This window comes from Trachymyrmex septentrionalis, unplaced genomic scaffold (assembly GCF_001594115.1).
Source record: "Trachymyrmex septentrionalis isolate Tsep2-gDNA-1 unplaced genomic scaffold, Tsep1.0 scaffold79, whole genome shotgun sequence".
Classification (NCBI taxonomy): Eukaryota; Metazoa; Arthropoda; class Insecta; order Hymenoptera; family Formicidae; genus Trachymyrmex; species Trachymyrmex septentrionalis.
Genome location: NW_017305977.1, coordinates 765,664 through 790,576, shown reverse-complemented (window position 1 = coordinate 790,576; position 24,913 = coordinate 765,664). Strand labels below are relative to the sequence as shown.

At 27.5% G+C, this 24,913-nt stretch overlaps 2 protein-coding genes across 2 annotated transcripts in view; one reads left to right on the top strand and one right to left on the bottom strand.

The window, feature by feature from the left end:
• Positions 1 to 24,913, bottom strand: part of LOC108754336 (transcription factor IIIB 90 kDa subunit) — an 80,696-nt gene that overhangs the window by 44,491 nt on the left and 11,292 nt on the right. The window lies entirely within an intron of this gene.
• LOC108754335 (BTB/POZ domain-containing protein 6-like) lies at positions 423 to 22,515 on the top strand. The gene is made up of 7 exons (XM_018496565.1): positions 423 to 716; positions 6,830 to 7,108; positions 7,188 to 7,335; positions 15,175 to 15,391; positions 20,896 to 21,082; positions 21,205 to 21,383; positions 21,626 to 22,515. The coding sequence occupies exons 1-7, from the start codon at positions 620 to 622 to the stop codon at positions 22,088 to 22,090; spliced, it is 1,572 nt and encodes a 523-aa protein (XP_018352067.1). The 5' UTR covers positions 423 to 619; the 3' UTR covers positions 22,091 to 22,515.

Below are 24,913 nucleotides of genomic sequence, written 5' to 3'. Positions count from 1 at the left end.
CGACATTTGAATGTTTCTTTTACATACCGTAAATATTTGGACTGTTTCTGGAATGTTTTTTTGTTGGACATTTTAAGAACATTTTATGAATATTTCAAGAATATTTAGCGTTTGCTGGGTGTATTGTAAAGTATAATTTTAAGATATATCATCCTTTTTAAATTAAATTCTGATTTTTTTTTTAATACTTGCACTTGTGCTTTTCCGTGATTTCACATTTATTACATAATTATAAAATAAAAACGTTATGCTCATATATAAAATGATATTTTCATTTTAAATTTATATCAAAAGAATAAAGAAAAGATTACGAATAGTAAATTATTTGATTATGTATAATTAAATTATACCTACTATATTCCCCCTTAATTAATTCTATATGTAACAATTGCCTTCTTGCGCGTGTGTATCCCTTCCCCATTTTCTCATTATGGTCGATGTCTATCGACCGACACAGTTGCTTGTGATAACGGTGGCGGCACTGTTCGACCAGCGCCCGTATGGAAAATGGCGGCCGCCTAACCGACAACGCACGATCTCCTGATGTGATTGTGAGCCGAGCGTGCAAGAGATTACGACGGAAAAGGGAGACTAACAACATTATTCGAAAGTGACAACAATGGCAATGTCGAATCTCTACTCGAAGATCTCTACTAAGCCAATGAAGCGTTTTCAGGACAACGTCGCGGTCAAACAAACCAATGCTTGGATGAACGGTGAGAGAAACAAAAATAGAATGAAGAAAAAAAAAGAAAAAACAGAGAGACTGCTTTCACTTGATGTGTGTGCGAATGAGTGAGAGTGTGTTGTTTATACTTTGCACCTGTTTCATGAAGATAAAAACCTTGTTTATGATTATCAAAATCTATATGAGATATGCTGGAAATCTGTATTTATAAAGAAAATCCTATTATTTAATATAACAAAAACTCATGTACGGGAGGACAGGGGCACTATGAATCATAGGGTACCATGGGTCATCGACTGTTTAGGGTAATCCAGAATGTTTAAATTAATGTAAATGATATACGATTGTTACTCTGTTGATCATACTTCGTATCTAAAGTGATTAAACTGCATTGTTTTGGAACGCATGTGCCATTAATGATTTTTGTAGTACAAAAATAATTTTAAAATAATTTAGAAATGCTTTAATATTGTGTTTGTAGTAAAAGATACACGTATATTTAAGATTAAGTGCAAATTTCTATTCATCTTGCATCTTGCTACATCAACAAATAATCATCTATCACTTAAGTTCTTGAATATATACTGTTTCATTGTTTTCCATAGTATTCGGGTCACACAGAAAACAAGGCAACTAATAAACTAATGTATGCGCTAGAATGTGTTGGCAGCTTATAAGTCTAAACAATTAATCTTATTTTACCTTCATAAGTTCTATATTCTATATATGTATATTATATATATGTATCTATTTCACTAATCAGTATGGGTTTATTTATGGACTTTTTTTTCTATTAGTTATGTTTTATTGTATTCAGTGACTATGCTAACCCTGTAAGTTAACTGAAATTTCCTTTTCAACTTTTATCATTGTCATTTCTTGAATAAACTTACTATTATATGTGACCTATGGATATGAGACATCTTGGGCCTTTCTTTAAAAATATGTTTTTATTTTTTTCCCCCAAAAAACCAATCAATATTTATCAAATAACTCAATGCATTTTTAAATATACATACATTATATACATACATTATATTTTTTAATTATATTTAAAAAATGCGACAAAGCATCTCATATTTGAGAATTTAAATTTTTGTGGCTCATGGTATCCTGGTCTCCACTATTCTTTTGTTTATGCGTACATTAAAAATTATTTTGCTTTCTTCGGAGAATAATTCGCACGAATATGCAGTGAAAATAAAGTGCATAAAATCGATTTATATCAAGCTAAAGATTTATATGAGTAAAAATTGTTTTTATCGTTATTGATGATAAATATCTTGTGATCTCAGATTTCAAAATTACAGTGTTAATATAAAAAAACATTCTCAAATATAACACTACATTATTAATAAACAGGGTTGCTTCAAAAAATGAATTTTGAAATTCCATGACTTTTCCAGGTTTTCCAGATGACAGTGGAAAATTTTCCCCCACCAATATCAAATATGTAAATTTTAACATTTAGAAGCTTAACACTTTTAGCAGTATATTAAAATTTTGGATGCAAATTCAGACCAACAAGAAATAAATAAGTATTGGAAAAAAGAATGCTACTATAACGGAAAAGGATGATAATTAAATAAAAATACTGAAATAAATGTAAATTTTAATTATTTCATTAAAATTGTTTTGATCATTTTAATTTTAATTTTAGAGCTTGAAGTAAAAAATATATTTAATAACATATGTATTTTAATTAAATAAATAAATAATAATGATAACAAAATTTAATTAAAGTGAATTAAATTTCGTACTAAATTGTATGGAAAATAAAACAAAAAAGAAACTTGATATTGTGAGAAATGTCTAATTTTTACATTAAAAAAAGATAATCATATTTGTTAACATACTGATGCATAGTATATATACATAGGGGCTGATTCTGTAACTCTTGATCATTGATATTATGTTGAGTAAAAAAGCTGTGCAATGATATCAAGGACTATCGTTAAGACTTAAAGAATCTGTCCCACAGTTTGCAATAATACTGACTAAGAATATTCCCCCCCCCCCCCATACTGATTAAGAAAATTAGTATTTGATTATAAGTGTTAGATACATTATTTTCAAAAATTATAACAATTGTTTGGTAGAAAACCATTTTAAGGGAATTGAGTAAAGTTAAAAATTCCAAACTTTTTTATTCTTCCCTTACTTTTTCCACGACCACTTTTAAATTTTCAAAACTTTTCGTAGTTTTCCATATATGTGATAACCCTGATAAATCAATTATTAAACAATAATAGGGGAAATTTATAAAAAAATTTTGTCTAAATAATGAAAGATGACTTTAATATATCGCAAACTTTACGAGATATTTAATATTTTATGTCAATGTGTGCTAGAATAAAGTATTAAATAATGAATAAAATGCCAATTTGAATCAACACTGTTATTAGTGTGTATTTTATACCATTTATTCAAAATGAATAGTAAAGCGTATACATTTCGACCTACGGTCAAGGTCCTCTTCAGTATAAAGACAATTAATTAAAATATTAAATGCGAATTATATAATGATAGCGCATACAAGTATAAACTATTAAAGTATAAAATACAAAAAACTGTGATGGTAATGTCCAAGTTAATCTTAGTCATCAAAGTAGTAAACTTATAATTACTTTTTACTAAAAAAGAAAAATTATTTTAAATACGAAGCGTCTTATCGGTCCGAATCTTAAGATGTTGAACTACTATCTAATATATTCATTTAAATTGAATTAATATTTCAGAAATAAATTGAGAGCCGATGAAATTGTCGGATTCACACAATCAATCTGAAACAAATAATCCTCCCAAATTCTCCCAAATCTTAAAAAACTGTAATAAACTTATTGCGAAAAATATTGCCTCGGCCGGAAGTCAAACCCGGATCTCTTGCATTCCGTGCGAACGTCCTAAGTCTTTAGACTACCGAGACCTTAGCAACATTCTTCACAATAACCGATATATATAGAGAGTTACGCATGTATAGGCGAGCGTTTATAAACAATATGATTGGAAACGAGACCGTTTATATTAAAACTTTAAATACGAAAAAAATTATTTTGTTTTGAATCGAACGACCCAAAGGAATTAAAAAATATTTTTAATTGCTAACATAAAGTTATCCACATAAAATATGATAAAATAAACTTACATGATTGTCAAGATTGGACTGTTTCTATAAGGTTTTTTTGTACATGTTCCATTAGACTGTGTAATACAATTATGAATAAATTAAAAAGTTAATATAATTAATAATATATTTAATATAAATATAATTAAAATCAAACTTTAGTTTACTTACATAAAATTAAATTAAGAGTTATTAGACACGACATAATTTGGTAGACGGATGTAAAATGAAAATTGAGAGAAACAGTGGACAACAGAACATGTACTTACAAAGATGATAAGTATAAATAATAAATAATAAATAGCAAAGGATAAACGATATAGATTGGAAGTATTACGTCTGAAAATAAATCTATATATAAAGTATAAAATATCTCGTAAACTATTGATTTTTTGATATCTCTATTTTAGTAGTTTTATGTACAGAATAATTAGAGAAATCATACTATGTAAAAAAATCATATAGTTTCATTAACAAAGATCGTACTTTTACGACGACCTACTTTTTTGGCGTCTCCATCTAGAAAAAAAGCGATATGACTAAAACACATCGCCCTCGAAATCGTTCCATTTTTGTCTGAAACGTATCTTCCACATTTTTCGAAATATTTGTTTGTTAAAATTAACCTTTATCGTATAGTATAATAAAATTAACCTTTATAAACAAGATCGAGTCAGTGACTGAACGATTCCTGTTCATGCAAGTTTCTTTGAGTCTTTCGGTAATTCTAAATTATACTACATTTTATTATTTTCCAAAATTATTTTTCAATATTTATTCTAGAAAATTGAAAGTATGTTGGATAATTTTTAGAAATTTTTTAAATCATTCTGCATAGGTGAAAAAAAAATGGACGGCTTCTAGTGACTCATGTTTGGATGAGACACTAAATTGTACCTGTATTGTAAGGGTTAAAATGAATCACTCTGTATGTGTGTGTATGCATATGTCACAGTCAAAGTGTTAACTTTAGTAAATATATACACTTTCTAGTCAACGTATACATTGACTACAGCAGATTACAATACATTTATACTTTTACTGAATTAACATTTTGATCGTGATACAGGATGGGCCATTTTAATCGCCCCAGATGAATATCTCAGAAACTAAAAGAGATACAAGAAAAAGTTTTATATAAAAGTTGTAAGTTTTCTTGGGGGAAAGAAGGTGGAAATAATGCATTTTGAATAGGGGGCACTGTCACAAGGTCAGGTCAAAGTCAATCGAATATAGTCATTCGAACTGTGCGCCGAATTCACGCCGAATTGGTTTTCCAGACTTATAAACGCAATTAAACTACTATAACAATATCATAAATTAAATTAAATTAAATTGACAATTTTTAATTATTTGATGCTCAATCAGGCATCGTATTAGAAAGGTGTTAATGTGCTGAAAAATTGTAAATAAATTTAATAAGAAAAATCAAATGAAAATCAAGCAAAATCACGTTCAATTATTATAACAAGAAAATTAAAATAAACATTCTTCTGGACAACATTCTAAATAATGTATACTGATGGTAAATAATATGATTAGTGTAGTATCGAAGATAACAGATATTGTTTTGAATTTTACAGTTTTTATTCAATTCGTGAAAAAAAGAGATGTGTTTCAAATGTGCTCAGAATATCCCAAAAATATACAAAATATTGAATTTAAGATTTTATCTGATTTGACTTAACGTTTCTAATACACAGCTAAAATTATTTGTTGAATTTAATATTACATTTTCAACACAATTTTAAATGATTTAAATTTTTTAGTGGATTTTTAAACTTGATACAATGCATCACAAAAAATTATATGATATATGTTAATAATAAAATAATATATAGTGTTTGCAAAGATAAATAAAGTAATTAAACAAAGTGTCTTAGAACCGCAAATATGAATATGCAGCTGAATAACGAAAACTTTATCGGTTTGAGCTGGATCTTAATGTGTGCATCATATCTTCGGAGTGAATTTGTATACATATCTAGTTCTGCCAATTGTGTGCAGAAGTATTTTTAATATTGAAACGTAATTACAAGCTGAACTGGGATAGTGTAATATCAAAAGTTAAATTGACAAGCAATTTTAATAATACTCATGCTAAATTATTAATTTAAGATACTTATTAACATTTAATATTGTTAAAATGCTTTTCATTTTAATTTGTAATATTATTACCCCAGTTCAGCTTATGATTACGTTCCAGACAAAATGATTTTGACGCGCAGTTTATAAAACTGAATATATATTTGCACAGTTTATAAAACTGGATAAATTCACAACGAAAATATTATTGAAGCACTAAGATCTGAATGAATCGAGTTATTAAATCGAGAATCTCTGTAAAGAATTTACTACAAAATGTTGACAGAAAGATATAGATTTGATACGAAATCTCGCTGTTATATATAATATAATGCTCTTGTACAAAATGCTGGTAGCAATATATGTTAGTCAAGTTTCTCAGGAAAATATGATGGCAGATTTATGATAAAAATCATGTAGACTATATAGTTTAATCAGACATCAGAAATAGAATGACATCTACATTTAGCAGATTCTGCACAATTTTTGCGCTATTCTGCTGTTAGATCAGCAATTTTATAATCAATTAAGAATTAGCTTTGTCAACAAAACACAAGCTTGATGCAAATACTGTTGATTAAAATTTGTTAGCAATTTCTGATTGAATTTGTTGCCAATTTGCAAACATATTGCAAATTTGCTTATTAAAAATATAAATATATACTTAGTTTTAGAAAAATCTAAACAAACTTCACTTCAATTTCCATCAATTATTTAACATTTACATATTAATTAAAAATTTGAATATATTGTATTATTTATTGCAAATCTTACGATTACTTTGCTTTGAGCTCATCACATAGCTATCTGTCTTTTAGCTCATGATATAGAAAGCGACTTCAGAATATAATGTCCTAATATTTTTTTTATTTTTTATGTTTAGTATATTTGATTTATCTGACATAATAAAAAGTTTTTTTTTGTAATTCTAGCGGAATCTCCAAGTAATACATCAGATTCACCATCATCAGTGAGTCTACTCTCTTCATCTATTGTATTACAACGTGAAGGAACTACAGTCAATCAACCATTGAGTGCACCTGCATCACCTTTGTCTTCCTTACCCGTGACTCAATTAAATTTACCATCACCTGGAGATTGCACCCAAGATCCTAATTGGCAAGCAACAAAACCTACAGTTCGAGAACGAAACGCGGCTATGTTTAATAATCATCTCATGGCCGATATTATATTTATCGTTGGCAGTCCAGGTACTTGTTCAAATTACCTTATGCTTTTTCTTAATTACTACTATCCCAAAATATTATATCGCATATATTAATATCATAGGTCACACACAAACAATACCAGCACATAAATATGTTCTTGCTACTGGCAGTTCTGTATTTTATGCTATGTTCTACGGAGGGTTACCTGAAAATAAAAGAGATATAGAAGTGCCTGATGTTGAACCAGCAGCTTTTCTTGCGTTATTGAGGTAAAATACAAGAAGCCTAAAATAATTTGAAAGCACTTCTTGTTCAAAATTACTAATATTATGCCAAAAAAGTTGTTTGATCTTTTAATCTTCTAAAGAACTGAAATGGTTTTCTCCGGCTCACATTATGCTATTTGTTATTATAAAATATGATGTATACATGGTGTAAGAAAATAGTAAATAAGTATACAGAGTGGATTTTTTAATCAATCCACTATCTGAAAATATCTCAAAATATCTCTTTAATAAAAAAGATGTTTTAGATAAAAGTTATTCAGTTAGGGGAAAAAAAGATGGTGATTTTGATTAACCTTAAGAAGAAGCTCTCAAGGTTATCATCTAAAATTTTAAATTGAAATTCTCATTTTTTATTTCATATTGTACAAGACAGATGTGCGCGCTATTTAACTTTTAATATTATACAGGGTTAAATGGCCAAATTAAAAATATGAATTTAAAACCTCAAAATAAATAAAATTTGTCCCTGGAAGTATGCTCACAAACGCTTCGTTCAAGAGATATTGACTTCTGAAATTACAGAACTATAGGAATGGGTAATTGTGTGAAAAATATTTCTTGTTTTCGTTTTGAAGGTTGAAGTTCATTAATAGGTTTTCGTTTACAAAGCTCGTAGCTATAACTTGTAGTTCGTAGCTAGTTGGTTGAATGCTTTTGTGGAATAAACTTAATCATCTCTCGTACGTATTCTAATAATGAATATACCGATATGGTAATTTTTATATGGATTTTGTGACGGAAGTGCTAACGCTGCTCGCCATAAATACACTGCGCGATTTTCGAACAGAAGATTATCGAATAAGTCAGTATTCTTTTTAATATTTTAACGACTGAAAGAAACTGAATTATTTAATATAGTTTTCCGAACTGAGTTTTTGCACTACTGCACAATGAAAGAACAGCCATTATATTGCAGCATTTCGACCATCAACAAGTATCCAAAGATCTGTTAGGAATTTCATCTACAATCAGATGGAAGATACTTTCAGCCGTTTTCAAGATATCATCCGTACTATCTTCAATGTGAGTATTTATTACCGGCTAACATGTCATGCAGGAAAGCGATTAGTTTTTAAATAAAATAGGTAATGATCCACAATTTTCACAAAATATTTTGTGGATAAATGAGGCTATATTTATCAGGCAAAATATTCTCAATTAAAGAAATAGTCATTTGGTCATATGAAACTCCTCGAGCAATCCATGAAAATTTTCAATGTAATGTATGGATAGGAATATTTTAGGCAATATTTTAATTGGACTCCATTTTCTGCCAGCTCGCTTGAATACGAATGGATTTCTCGCATTTTTATAATAATGAATTTTATGACCTTTTGGAAAAAATTCCTTTGAATATGAGTGAACTTCTGGTTTCAATTGGATGGCTGTCCTGTTTCACTATGGCAGAGGTCCTCGACAGTGGCTTAATATTCATTTTGCCGGAAGATGAATCAATTGTGCTGGACCTGTGGCTTGGCCTCCGCATTCATCGGATTTAATATCATTAGATTTTTTGTATGGGGTACTTTGAAGTATAAAAAGTGTATGGAGTGCCTGTTAATGACCTTCAATCTTTAAAATGAATAATTGTGCAATTATGCGAAGAAAGACGCACAATATCAATCAATACCAATCGTTCTCTCATCGATAGTTGCAATGTTTGTCTCCGGGCTAGAAGCCATCATTTTCAACAAAATATTTAATAATTAAATTTTTATTATTGTAGAGCAATAAAGAACAGGATAGACCTTATTGCGACATCATTCATTCTTACAATTCTGTAACTTCAGAAGTCAATATCTCTTGACGAAGTGTTTGTGAGCATACTTTCAGAGGAAAATTTTGTTTGTTTTGAGGTCTTAAATTCATATTTAAAGTTTGGCTATTTAATTTGGGAGCACCCTGTATATTTACACAAAAAGTATACATACTTATAAGTTTACAAGTATACAGATCAATCACAAAAATCTAACCTTTGTGAGCTGTCAAAGCATCTTATGCTGACAGTCTCACAACACGAAGTGAGCGAGAAAGAATCAACCACTATTACGGAAAAACGGCAATTAAATTTTTTATATGCCTTTTTTTATATGTAGGATTCATTCATTCATGTAACTAACTTCAAAGGCTTTTTCAAAATATTACTCTTTAAATCTCGTGCAGTAAAATCTCCAATTCGAAGAGACTGAAAATTTAACCTGTCTTGAAAAAAGAGTGAAAATATATGGCTATTCTCATTTAAGAGTTTTTCACTCTTTTTAAAGTGAGATTTACTTTTTTAGAATAAGATTCATTCCGAAGGAGTGAAATCTCAGTCCCTTTTTTGAAGTGAAGTTCCATCTACTCTGGTATTACACTCCAAAAAAGGGATTGAGCTTTCATTCCTTTGGAGTGAATCTCATTTCAAAAGAGTAAATCTTATTTTAAAAAGAGTGACATTTTGCCACTCTTGAACGAGAATAATCATATTTTCACTTTTTTCAAGACAGGCTAAATTTTCAGTTTTTTCAAGTGAGATTTCACTCCCATGAGATTTAGAGAGCATAATAAAATTTTTTTTTATTAAGTACTTTAAATGTTATAATGCTTAAAAGTTAAAAGATTATTAATCAATGCACTATTTTAAAGCAATTAAGTTAGACAAACAGAAGATGATGACATGCTTCAAGTTCAGATCGAGGTAATCTTAAATTAAAAAAAAATACATTTTCCATTTTAATTCTTTTAACACTATCCAGGAATAATGGCGTGGACATAACAGCTTGTGTTCCTTTTGGGATGCTTTATTAGCACAAGTTCCTCTCCTGTTGTCTCTCATGATGAGGTATAATAAGAAATATATTTGAAATAAGGTAGAATAAAAAATTTAAGCTGAGCTTGAATTTAGTATCAAAATTGATCAATCATCCTTTCTTCATTGCTTTAAGAGGATCCTAAAGTCGTCTGTTTTATCGACTCAATAGGATTTATACACATACGATTTATATGCCATTGACACTTCATTACATACGCTATGCAGGTAGCTCAGACTTCGCCGCTCAATGATCACTTTCTGAAATTCTGGGAGTATCGACAAAAGTCGAAAATGAATAATATATTCCAAGTTTTTTATAATTTATTAAAAAAGAATTAAATCGGAAGGGTTGTGTAATAGAATGTTTCAATAGAAAAATTAAACAATCCTGAGCTACAATTTTATCGATTTCCTAGATGTTTATAGGAAGAAGAGAGAAAAAAAAAAACTATGTTCAACTAAATAATATTTCAAAAAACGGTACAAAAGTAAATGGACAAATAAAAGTCACACATGGTTCATGTTGTGCAATTATAGTATGTATGTGTTTAAAAAAATTCATTAATTTTAAACGTTTCGACACCTCTTCCATCATCAATGAATTCAATTGATAAGTTTCAAGATATTCTCAACTCCAGCTTGAAAGAAAGCAGAACACATCATTGCCAAATGAGTGTGTGTCACTTGTTTAAATTTTATCTCCATAAATATACATTAACAATAAAAATGACACGCTCACTAGTCAGAGTAAAGAAATCCTGACATGAACCACAAATTCAAGAAATTACATAATTAATATACAAATAATCTTACGTTAAAATTCTCCTTGAAGGAATTATAGTGTTACCATTATGAAATTCAAAGTTACAATGACATACAAAGACAAAGGTTAATCATGTACAATTCGAGGCGGATCATTTTCCCCACCTTTTTTAAAAAGGTATGCCTTTTATAACGTTTCCGAAATTAAGTCTTTTGTAAAAAAAACATTTTATGTCTAGTATCTTAACATTATTTCAATTGAAAACGTAATTATAATTCCTTTTATGTTCGCAATTACCGAATCGATATTGGTGTTTCTATTAATATGGTTCTTGTGCTCTGAAATTCTTTAATAGTATTTAATTTCCGTTCGGTCTGTTTAACAAAGAAGGAATCACAATTTTTATAAAATATTTTATAAACCACGTTCTTTTTCATACAATCCGGAAAATTGTGTACTCCTCACCGTGATGAAGTAAATGGCAAGTAAAAGTGAATCAAGCATTGACAACATCGAATCAAATCGAATTGAATCTATATGACATGTTGAAAACGGATCTTATCGAATCTGAAATCTTTACGCCAATCGAATCGAATAGAATTTTTTTTATTCGAAAATCAAATTCGAATCAAACTTTCATACTTTGACAACTAAAAAAAATTTTAAAGCTGAAAAAAATTTATTTTTAATGTACAAGTATATCAAAAAGTTGATAATGTGACATAAATATATTAAAAACAATACTTTTTGGTAATACCTGCACGTTGAAAATGACTCATTTTCTCGTTTATAAAAAAAAATCTGGATTGTCATTGAAAATACTTTATTATTTTTTAAATTAACTTTTATTATATTTCTAGTGCTTTTAATTAACTTTTATTATGTACTATTTATTCTGTTTCTAGAACAGTTTCTAGTTACATGAAATATCACATTATAACTAGGACTCTGATTTTATTCCGTTTTTCGAAGATACATGTAAACGTGAAACATCCATTTATATTCACTTTCAGAAAAACGGTTATTTGTAAGTAAATGTTTACACGTATATAATTAGCATATCCGTTTATTAGAAACGTTTTTCTGAATATACGTGTTTTAAGGGCTTGTGATATTATATATTTGAACGAGAATACATTTACACGTACATTTAGTACATATTTCTATGAAAACTGTATACATGTAAATGTATTTTCCTTTTAAATGTATAATAGCGAGCCTTACTTCTCATACAGCACCAAACTTCTAAAGACGTTCATACAAATATTCATTTTAAAAATGTACAAATATTTTTAAAACGTTCATACACGTTCTATTAATGTCGTGTGCTACCTGGGTTAAAACAAGTATATTCAGAAAAACGTTAATAAACGGATATATTAATTATACATGTAAACGTATTTTCATTTAAATGTATAATAGCAAATTCTAATTATAACATAATAATTATTGATAAATAGACATCGAATTTTTATGCAGATACCTTTCGCAGACATTCACAAAATGTACAAATTTGCACAAATATGCAAATATGTACGATATGTACAAATAAATATTTTTAGAATGCTTTAGACTATCGGGAAAGCCACTTTTGCGGCTTTTGAGTGTGGTTTAAAATATCATCATTTTTGGTGATATTTTCAATACTAATATTGTATTAAACATAATTGTATACATGTTGTCCAAAATATATAAAAATATATAAGTATTGAAAAATATACAAAAAAATTAAAATATAAAAAAACATATAAATTATAAAACAAAAAAAATGCAAAAAATAAATTTAAAAAAATCAAATAAAGAAAAATAAAAAAGGAACTACAAATTTTTTACGTCCATGTTGTTAGCTCTGGTAATGCTACAGAAAAGTTCTGAGTCTATACGTTTATTAATATATTCATTCATGTTATTAATATTGCGCTTAGGACCCAAAATTTTATAAATCTATGCTCAGATTTGGAATCAGCGATATCAAAAACTCTCAAAATATACTATTTTTGAGAAAATAAACATTTTTTATATTTGATCATATGTTTCTTGCCGGGAAAGTTACTTTGTGGCTCTGCACAAATCTCGAAATTTTGCGCCATGTACAATATATGTTATTTATATAGAAAAATTTTGGAAAAAAAGAATCACTATTTTAATGAAAAAATGCCGGCAGTCTAAAAGTTAATAAGAGAAATTTCTATTTTGATGTTATTTTCTAAATTGCTTTCTAGAAAAATATGAAGTTTGAAATATTAAGAATGACTATTGATAAATTAGAAACATTTAACGCATAAATCTTCATATAAGAAGAAAACAAATAATAACCGCGTTTATAATGTATTGTTGTAAAAAAACTAAAGACTATTTATTTTGCAATGAAAGAAATGTTTTGTGCGTATAACCATTCAACTATACATTTTGTTGACATGTTAACTAACAAAAACTTTCTTATTTTTTCATTTAAAAATTGTGTTGTTCTAACTAAAATTTTTGTTGTTTCAACCAAATTTATTGTTTTAATTAAAATTTGATTGTCATAAATTTTGGTTATTTTTTTTGGCCAAATACAATTTTGCCAATACAATTTTTAAATAAAAAGTAAGAAAGTTTTTTGTTACCATCAATAAAATGAATAGTTATACATACAAAACGTTTCTTTTAATGTATTGAAACTTAATTTAAAGCTAATTGTTACGCTAAATTTATACTTTTATTTCAGTTTTATTAAATAAAATAAATAGCATTTTAAAAAATAAATAGTATTTTCTTTACAATGCAAGTCAATCAGCGCACGTGCGCGCGTATGCACGAAGATGTGCGCTAATACAAGATTGGTCACAGGAGATATATAAGGAACAGAGAGAGAGAAAGAGAGGGGGGGAGAGAGAATCGCGCATAAATAAAGCATATAAAATAGATGAGTGATTCGAAATCATCGATGATTTGAAATTTCAAAGTTATTCGATTTCGAATATCTCAGATTCGATTCGAATTCAAAATAATTCGTATACTTCTAACGACAGGAGGATTCACGAAACATTGGCATTAGTAATGGATAAAAATACTGTGATAACCCGCAAATCTTTTGGTATTTTGAAAATATCCTACACTTTTTTAAATCAAATTATTTTAAATAATAAAACAATTACAATATAGATCATAAAAATTTAATATTTTATTTGTAAATTAAATAAAATAAAGTTATCTCCTGTTAAAAAAAAAACTGATTTTAGTACTTTTACATAGGTATTTTCATATTTATAGTATATAAAAAAAAAAAAAAATTTAATTTTAAAAATGTAAGTAATCTTGTACTTCTCTTTATGTTGGCTTTGCCAGCACAGGTCTTTGAAAATTATATATAAATAAAAAATTATTCTTTTTTATCGCTCATTACACATAAAACAAGGATAATATGATACAATAGCACTGATAGCATTCTTTAACTACAGACCCAACCTACGTTCATGTTTGGCATTACGAACGTCGCATTCATTACACAATCATTCAGCTTTTTCCAAACTAATTCTTTATAATGTTTAAGATTTTACAAAAAACGATATTGGCATTAAAGAGATAAAAAAAAGTTTAATCTTCGTTTTCGGCCGAATCTTTTATCTTGACGCAATTGAATTAAGAAATAGTAAAAATCTCAATTTTAAGAATTTTTTTTATATAAACTCCACAAACCGTATTAATGCATATATATATTTTAAATCTGGAAAAAGATTTTCAAATCTGTATAAAAAAAAAAAGAAGAAATTGCGACACAAAAATTATTGCATTTAATGAGTAAAATAAACGATTATAAGATCCCCTTAAAATAGTAAGTTAACTAAACGTTTACATGTTAACTTTTAAGTCTCATATAAAATACTTGTATTATATAAAAATATTTTCTTAGTGTTTTGAAAAGGTTTTGAATCAATAACATGAATACAAAATAAAAAATAAGAGTTTCAATTTAAAAAATTTTAGATGTCCTTGATTTAATCTTGAGAACATTTTTTTTAAGGCCAATTAAGATCAGTCTTTTTTACTCCTAGTAACCGAATAACTTTTATCTGAAACATTTTTGTCTCAAACTTAAGAATTTTGAAATATTTTAGTGGATTGATTAAAATAAACCAATATAAACAATTTTTATTATCAGAAGAAAATTATATGATATTTATCATGATGATTCATGATTATATAATACGATATTCATTATTCAGCCTTTCTAAAGATAGTTATAGTTTATATGATCATAATATTTGTTCTTTTTTTTTAGATATATGTATTGTGACGAAGTGCAGCTAGAAGCAGATACAGTTCTAGCGACATTGTACGTCGCGAAAAAATATATAGTTCCACATCTGGCACGGGCATGTGTCAATTATTTAGAGACGAGTCTTACAGCAAAAAACGCATGTTTGCTTCTGAGTCAATCTCGCCTATTTGAAGAACCTAATCTCATGCAACGTTGCTGGGAGGTGATTGATGCACAAGTAAGTCAAATGCAACGGACGCTAAGAACCATTACTTTGAGTGACAAGAACTTGGACAGAACGCTCGAAGATGACTCAAGTCCTTTCAGTGACTCAGTCAATCATATTTCGAGTTTACATTCTTGCGTTTATGACAATAAATTTGACAATTTGCGATATCGACGTACCTGTAAAAGCAGTGGCGGATTGAACGATGACAATTGCGAAGGTTTCAAAGGCAGATCGATACCACATTGTTTGAGTCTCTCGGAAAACGATTGCTGTACAAACATTCTCACAGATGATAATTTGTCTCTTTCGCTTTTTCGAACACGAAGTGAACCTTATTTTCCGGATAATAAGTTAGATCAGATTGAAGTCACACAAAATATTATGTATCAGGATAATTTAATAGATGAATTCGAGCGCGGTAAAATCGATCATAACGATATCTCTAATACAGCAATATTAATGAAATAATCAGTTGGAAAAAATATTATATAATTTTTATATACAATTATATTGAATCTCTTAACTGCATGATTGCATATTTATAGAATAATATTATTTGTTTTATATCTTTTACAACTCAATTTGTATAATGTTATTTGTCGTAAACACTTCTCTAAATAGGGGATTTTAATTAATATTTATGTTTAATTAAAGAATATTTTGTAGAAAGTGCACGACTAATGAAACAATGCACATTTGCATGTTTTAAAGATATAATATATCAATTATATAGTCTGCAAAAAAAGTGACTGGAATTGGAAACTTATACTTTCCGTATAAAAATGAACATGATATACATATGAAACAGTATAATAAGGTCAATAATCATATTTAAGAATACAATTATAAAGTTTAAATGGCATTTTTCTCATTTTATTATAATTATTTTTTGTAATAAAAAATACCTGCTTCTTATTGAAATAATATTTCATCCAGGTTCTAAATCGCCGCCAAATTTTCTTTTGTATTACTTTCAAATACAATATAGAAAAATCTATAATTTTAATAATTTTTTTAATTTTTTACAAAATATGTATAGAGAAGATTGGGATCAAAAGTAACACGGGTAACAGTTGTAACACTTAAAAAAAAAAACGTTATAAACAAAATATGCAAGTATAAAGAAGAAGTAGAAGTTTGTAATAAATATATTATAAACTTCTATCTCTTCCTTACGCTTTTGTATTTTGTTCATAACGTTTTTTTATGTAAGTGTTACAGCTTACCCGTGTTACTTTTGATCCCAGTTTCCCTTAATACATCCCTACGTTTTTTTCAAATAAAAATAGTCAACAAAATTAAAAAAAAAAAAGATATTTTTACAAATATTCCGCAAGTATTTATATAAAATATTGCATATTATATGTATATATCATCTTCACAACTGGTCACTGACAATAGTTCTAATAAATTTTTATTTTTCTTTAAAGATTTTATGTTTTAATATAAATATCAAACAAGTTCATAGATATATTTAATTATAACATACTAATATTAATTTTTGTTTTAAAAACTGCAAATTTTTTTATTGTTATTAGTATTTTTTTGTCAAAAATAATTTCATACAGATCTTTGTATTAAGTGTATTAATTAAATAAAACAAAAAATTTCAATAAAATTGGTCGTTTTTAATAATGGAAATGTTATATTTTGTGACAAATTTTGCAACAATTCCTTTCACATAGCATATATGTATAATAATAACATATATGATAATAAAATATAACATATATAAATATATACAATATAAAAATATTTTATAATTTTAAGATATAAAATATTTATATACTTTAGTAATTATTTATTTCTACGTAATTAATTTTTATAATTATTTCATGAATTGTCTTAGTTATCTTCATAAAAACATTTCAATCTAATATATTGATACTTATTCATAATTTTTATATTAATATCATTAGTATTTATCAATGGTATTTATTATAAGCCCTATTATAAATATTAACACGAACGGATTAAATGAAAATATAAATATAATGATTGTTGGGACTTAGGTTTGAAACTATAAAATTTATTAGAATCGGGTAGATATACAATTTAAGAAAAGTAAGTGGAGTAAAATCGGCATTCTATACTCTATAATGCACGAATAGAAAGTAAAGAATGGGGAAGTAAACAGTGTCATGGCAATCATGATGTAAAAAGACAAGGTATATCATTGCGCATAGTAATAGCGACACGATGAATGGAACCAATGAAATTTGGGTCCAAATACATCCGCGCAATTTGAACACGAAATAATCATATATAATCATATGTATCAAAAATGTTTGAAAAAATAATATAAAAATACTAAAAATAATACAAATGCCAAAAAATAATGCAAAAATACTTGGAATAATACAGGTGCGCAAAAATAATGTAAATTGTCAAAATAACATGCGAAAATAATGTAAAAATGTAAAAATACTTGGAATAATACAGACGCGCAAAAATAATATAAAAATGTAAAAATACTTGGAATAATATAAGCGCGCAAAAATAATATAAAAATATTTAGAATAATAGAAATGTGCAAAAATACCTTTGTAATGAGAGAATTAGTTCTTTGATTTTAATTATTTTATTTAAAAATAATAACACAAGATAAAACATGAATCAATGGACAATGTATAATTAGATTATCAACTTTCAATGTAGCACAGATACAAATATTTCTAATTACAAAGTATTATTAATAATAATAATTCACGTTACACTACATGATACTTTGTGATTTTATAATAAAGTCGAGAGTATAGACTATATAAAATTCAAGTCTATTATAACACATAAAAATTTAACGGCGATGCGATATCATCGCTTTTTTAAGAGACTTTACTACAAAAAATATTCGAAGAAATAAAAAAAAAATCTAGGTTGAAGCGTCTGAATTTTATCAATATTTAATTAATTTATGTGAAAGAAATAATCTGTGATTATTAACCCTAAATTCTTGCTCAATTCATTTGTCTATTATAATACTGGACATTTTTATTCGGATAAAATGGAAATATTGTGAAAAAGATACATTAATTTTGGAAATATCGAGGTGCAGAATTCTGAAGATTACAAAAATTAATGTAAAATATATTATAATTGCTTAAAACATATCAATAACGATCATCGCGTAATTTATCAATTCCAGCTATATACACCGAATCTTAATATAATCACTTGATCACTTTATAAATACTTGACAGCTATGCACACAGCTGTATATCAATTGTCTAGTTTAATTGTTCAATTCTGACTGTTCCGATTCAAATAAATGTTTAATGTATGTACATATTTCACTGAAAATTATATGCATTTTATTGTCATGATTGGGAAATTTTTTTGTTAGTATGTACATACAATACATCATGTTCATATCATGGTAGCCATATTACTTTTGAACATTTGGATCCAATTCTTATTGGTTGAGACCATGAACTATTGCGCATATATGATGTTGATGTACCTTATTTTTTTACATCATGGCAATAAGAAATAGTTGAAAAAAATAATAAAAGAAACATGTTTAGTACAAATTCTATTACGTAATATTGTGACGCGCGCGCGCGAATACACAAGGCTTAAATGTTATTCTTCTACTATTCTAACAGATACTTTTATTTTCTATCGATAGTAGTCAAGAGAGAAAGTCATCAAATTATAATACTTTAATATTGTATTAAAATTATATAATAGTAAAGAAACAGATCTACATACTTGCGTACTTACGTTTACACATCTCTAATTATTCTGCATATAAAATACAAGATTCCATTTTATATAATGCATTACGATTTCTCGAAAACTTTAGATACGGAAAAATGTTTCAAACAAAAGTTGTACGGTTCAGAGGGAGATATAAGAAAGTATCATTGATTTGACTTTGGGTGACGTCGATTAAAGTCATTGGAAATTGTACTTTTTACTTTCATTTTAACGTAAAAATAAATTTTTAGCAAAAATGAAAATAAGAGGAATAATCCTTGATAAATGTTATTCAGGACATGATCCTGAACAACATTCAAGAGATTTAGCCGTCGGTCAAATCTTGCGTAATGCTAATGCCAGCGGTACTGTAACTTTCAAGCCTTGTAATTCGAAAAGTACGTAATGAAAAATAATTTTATTACAGTGTTTTGACTGAAAAGCTCTTGACATCAGCTATTAGATTCTGCCATTAAAAATAGGGTGTTCTATTTTAAAAAATCGATATGACCTTGACCTGACTTTGGCGACGTCATCCAAAGTCAAATCAATGGTACCTTCTTATGTTCTTCTCCGAATCATGCAACTTTTGTTTGAAACATTTTTTCATATCTATTACAGTTTTCGAGAAATCTTAATGCATTATTTAAAATGGGACTCTGTATATGCATATTAAGATAGAAATATCGAAAAATCAATAGTTTATTTTATACAAAATATTTTATACTTTATTCTGACACATTCAACATGAAAACATTTGATAAACTATTCATTTTTTGGTAAATATGCGTAAAAAAGGAATTAATTGATGAAAACATACAATTGGTTTAAAAAAAATGTAATTGCATATTTGAAAATTGCATATATTTTTTTCAAACAACTATATATGTTCTTCACACATTAATTGATTCATCTCGTTAATCTATAAATATATTAAGATATAGTTATCAAAAAATGAATTACGAGATATTTTATACTTCATATCGCAAAATGTGTTAGAATAAAAAATCAATATCTTATAAACTTTTGATTTTTCAATATTTCTACCTTAGTATTTGTATATGCAAAATAGTTAGACAAATTATGTTACACAAAAAAAATCATATAATTTTATTTTAAAAAATGACGGTGACATCCATATAATTAAAAAAAATTGATTTATTCGAACATTGATTTTATCATTACTGTTTATCTCAAATTATATTTTGTTTGAAATATTTTTTTATCACTGCCTTTCTATTTAAAGCAGATAGTCTCAGATACTCTATATGTTACTTATACTTTTACACCTGCTATTTTACTTCAAAACCGTACAACCAGAAAAATTAAGTTTCTCAGAAAAGAGAAAAACTATCTTTCGGGTTTATAAAAATTTGATTAATTAAATAGTATCGACAAAAAAATACATTCTTAACACGATGAAATATGATTTTTATCATTTTCGTTTTATAATTCTTTAAAGAATTGTTCCCTTTAAATATAACGATTTTGACGATTTTTTTTTAACCTTCTGGAGTTGTAATAATTTTGACAATTTTTATGACGTTAAGTTAGGGCGTGCTTGCGGCGTGCGTACGCGTGTATGGAATTTTAATATGTATATAGAACATTACTTAACAAATAAATATAAGTTTCATTACAAACAATTCATAAATTATATCTTTAAAAAAAAAAACAGATTTTGAATCAACTATAATCATAACTATAATCACCGGAACAATAAAATTATTAAATAACTAATTAATTATAAAAAATTATTAAGAAACAATGATATATGAAATTGAACTTCAACATTAAGTAAAATCTATTGACAGGCAGAAATGGCACTAAGATCTGATGGTTTTGTGGATATTGATATTCATACACTCGAGTCTGTTTTATCTCGAGAAACATTAAATTGCAAAGAAATTCATATATGGGATGCTGCATTACGATGGGCTTCTGCGGAATGCATACGGCAAGATCTTGAGCCTATTCCTGCCAATCAAAGACAATTATTAGGTAAGATAATTGCACATGTTTTTCTTTTCAAAATAAATATTAAGCCACTCTTTACATGAGTATATGTTTGTGCGCAAGCGCGCGCGTGTGTATATGTATATGTACATATTTTTCATTTTTAGGATCTGCCTTATATTTAATTAGACTTCCTGCTATGAATCTTGAAGAGTTTGCAAACAGTGCAGCACAGACAGGAATCCTAACACATCAAGAAACAATCGACTTATTTTTGTACTTTACGGCCAGTAATAAACCACAACTTTGTTTTGCTACCAAGCCACGTCAAGGACTGAAAACTCAGGTAAGTGAAAACTACAAATTATATGAAAATTTTAAAACCTCAACTGTATTGTATTTATGTCATTTTTTTATTGAAAAGACAAAACTTTATGAAGAAGTTTCAAATAAATATCTACACTATCTATACTTATGTGGTTCCATAATATAGTATCAAATAGCTAATATATAGTATCTATCAATAGCTTAGCAGTAAATATGACACTAGCTATAATTTTAGATAATTTAAAAAATTGTTATTTGCAGGTTTGCCATAGATTTCAATCCTGTGCATATAGGTCAAATCAATGGCGATACAGAGGTCGTTGCGACTCAATTCAGTTCAGTGTTGATAAGAGAATATTTGTGATAGGTTTTGGGCTATATGGAAGCTCGTCTGGTGCTTCCGATTATAATGTTAAAATAGAACTTAAGAGACTCGGAAATATTTTGGCAGAGAATAACACTAAATTCTTCTCTGATGGTTCGAGTAACACATTTCATGTATATTTTGAAAATCCGATACAAATCGAGCCAGAATGTTCATACACAGCAAGCGCAATATTAGACGGTGGAGAACTGAGTTTTTTTGGTCAAGAAGGTATGTCGGAAGCAATAGTTGGCAGTGTGAATTTTCAATTTCAGTGTAGTTCTGAAAGTACTAATGGTACCGGTGTCCAAGGAGGCCAAATCCCTGAATTAATTTTCTATGGGCCACCATCCGATGATTAACGGAAAATCGCAACAGAGTTTACGGTTTAGTTATTGATTTACAACAAAAAATATTTAGATATTAACATTCGTTGGAAATATAGTCCGCAGATAAAGCTTTGAAATATAAAGAAAAAATGTATTTCACAAGTATTCAGATTTAACGCTCTGAATATATTAATTTTTAAGTAAAGAATAGTTCTAAAATACTCAATATTCGGGAATATATCCAGATTCCAAATAAAAATGCTTTGGGAAATGCTGAAAAATAGTACTAAGGCCCAGTTTTTCATTTTCTGTTTAATTTGTGATTAGGCTTAACCTATGTTTTATACAATAAACCTCATCTGTGATGATATGAATGTCATAAGTGAAGCCTATTGAGTGAAATGTCATACTAAGTTTAACCACTTAATTAAATAATGAAAAATTGGGCTTTAAGAGAATAAATGGAATTATATTACATCTAATATTTTCAAATACGTAATATCTAACCCATTATCAATTCTAATTATATATATTTACAGAAAACTATTTTTTCTATTGTAAATACAATTAATTTATAACGAGAATGTTCAGCGATATTATCATTTCGAAGATAAAAATATTTATTGAACTTTGTCTCTCGGCTGTTAATTAATTAATGAGATATAAATATTAATTAAAAATATGTATTTATTTAAATTTTTAAAATAAGCTATAAATTACTATTCTGCGCGCGCGCGCGCGCGCACACACACACACACACACACACACAATACTATCGCGATTTACCTAGAAATCATTATATTTTCATAAAAGACACAGATAGTATGTACAGTACATTATGCAATTTGAAAGTAATTAATATACATTTAAATTAAATATTTGTGATTTCAAAATCTTTAGCAACTTTCGATGTTTTAACTCTTTGAGGGGCACATTTTTCTGCTAAACAAATTATTGAAATCATAAGTCATCTTTTCGGGGTCGCTGATTATGATTTTGATGTCAGAATTAAAAAATTCAAAATGGCGAATCCAATATGATATTCTAGGCTAAATTCACGATTTTCAAAATTTCAAAATTTTCCAAAATTTCAAAATTTTTTTTCGGAAAAACTATCAAGCAGAAAATTCTGAAAAAAATATATATTATAGTTTCAGATATGAAATACACGCATAAAACTTTTCAGAGCTCTAACACTTCATGTTTGAGAATAGCCGAATTTATGCTGAAAAAAAAAAAAAAAAAAACGAGTTTTTTTATTACATAAATTGTTTATAAACAAAATTCCAAATAAACATAATTTTTCATAAAAGTTGCATAACTTAGATGCCTAAGAGTTTAAAAAGTATTCATATGCGTATACACACACACAAATTGCAAAATAAATCAGAAATACGGAAAAAAACTAAGAATAAAAAGGTGGGACGTATACATCCTACTGTCCCTCAAAGGATTAATATTTCTCATTAATGTTATTATCCACATAAATTGTATTTAGTTGTGAGATTTTTAAAATTATCTTACTACATTATTACTGCTAATGTCTATTTCATTCACTTATGTAAATAATTTTGAAAAAGCATACATTTATTTTTCTGCATATCTAACAAATGCATTTTACTCGATTTACGCAATAAATTTGTCTTGTATCAAATAACAGAAATTGATTATTTAAAAATTGTAAATATCTAGAATAATAAAATATAAAGAAAATAGATCTGTCAGCATAATAACGCTTTGGTTAAATATTTAATTGCTATTATTCTTAGTATGTATAAGATATAAAAATCATAAATATATAAAAAATATAAATGCTTTGATATTATACGTGTAATTGAAGTTATAAGTATTGTTAAATGATGTTACGAAAACATTCAAATGTAATCAATGCATTTAATTTGATATCCTAAAAAGTTTAGCGATTTTTTTAAGAAATCTCAAATATTATTTCTATTATTAATATATTATTTTATTGCTATAACTCTTATTTTACTGCTATTGAATTTACTTTACTTATCAATGTATATGTCGTAGGCAAATGGTATATTTCAGGAAAATAGCTTTTGATCAGGCAAATACTATCTGCCTGGTCAAATGACTTTCGTCTGCTTCAAATACTATTTTCTTCGATAAATGCTATTTTCCTAGGCAAATAGCATTTGCCTAAACGTTTTTTTTTTAGGAAAATGGAATAATTATTTAAAAGACGTCATCTTCAATTTCAATGAAATTGTGCTCATTTGGCGCGTTTTTGCATGAGACAAAAGAATCTGGCAGTAAAATGTCATGCTTAATTTTGCAAACCGAGATATTAAGCGTTAAAGTTGACGACTATTGAGATGAGGAAATCTGTCATCCGCTGTTTTAAAGGCACACGACTTCTATAGGTATGTTCGGGGAGACGCTATCAACGCTACTAATGCTGTTTATATAGCCAATAGCGCGATAGTGATAGTGAGTTCGATGAACGATTTTTAGCGTTTACGACGTAGCAGTGGCAGCGTTGATAGCGTCTCTCCGAACGTACCTGCTCTTCATCGCTGTAAATAATTTTTGATTTCAAGATAATCCTCTTTTTCTTTGAAATTATACTGTACGGTATAAAATAGATTTAATATTTAAGTTTAAAGTAAAATGTTTATATTACTTATTTGCACATATTTATCATAATTTAAAGTTATGTTATTTGAGATTATGTTCAAAAAGTTGCGTGATAAAAATAGCGTAATTTATTAATATCTGTATGTTTTAATGTATAAAAATCATAAAAATGGCGGGAACAGAAGAGACAGGAAACCACAGGAAACTGAAATGGCAAAAAATAGTTCACTACCTTCACTACTACTAGCGTTCATG

What these genes read in the sequence shown, in the direction of transcription:
- LOC108754335 (XM_018496565.1), top strand. Translation starts at nt 620, where the DNA reads ATGGCAATGTCGAATCTCTACTCGAAGATCTCTACTAAGCCAATGAAG. An exon ending in ATTTATCGTTGGCAGTCCAG is followed by an intron (nt 7,109 to 7,187) that starts GTACTTGTTCAA and finishes TTAATATCATAG; the next exon opens with GTCACACACAAACAATACCA. An exon ending in GGGAGGTGATTGATGCACAA is followed by an intron (nt 15,392 to 20,895) that starts GTAAGTCAAATG and finishes ATCTATTGACAG; the next exon opens with GCAGAAATGGCACTAAGATC.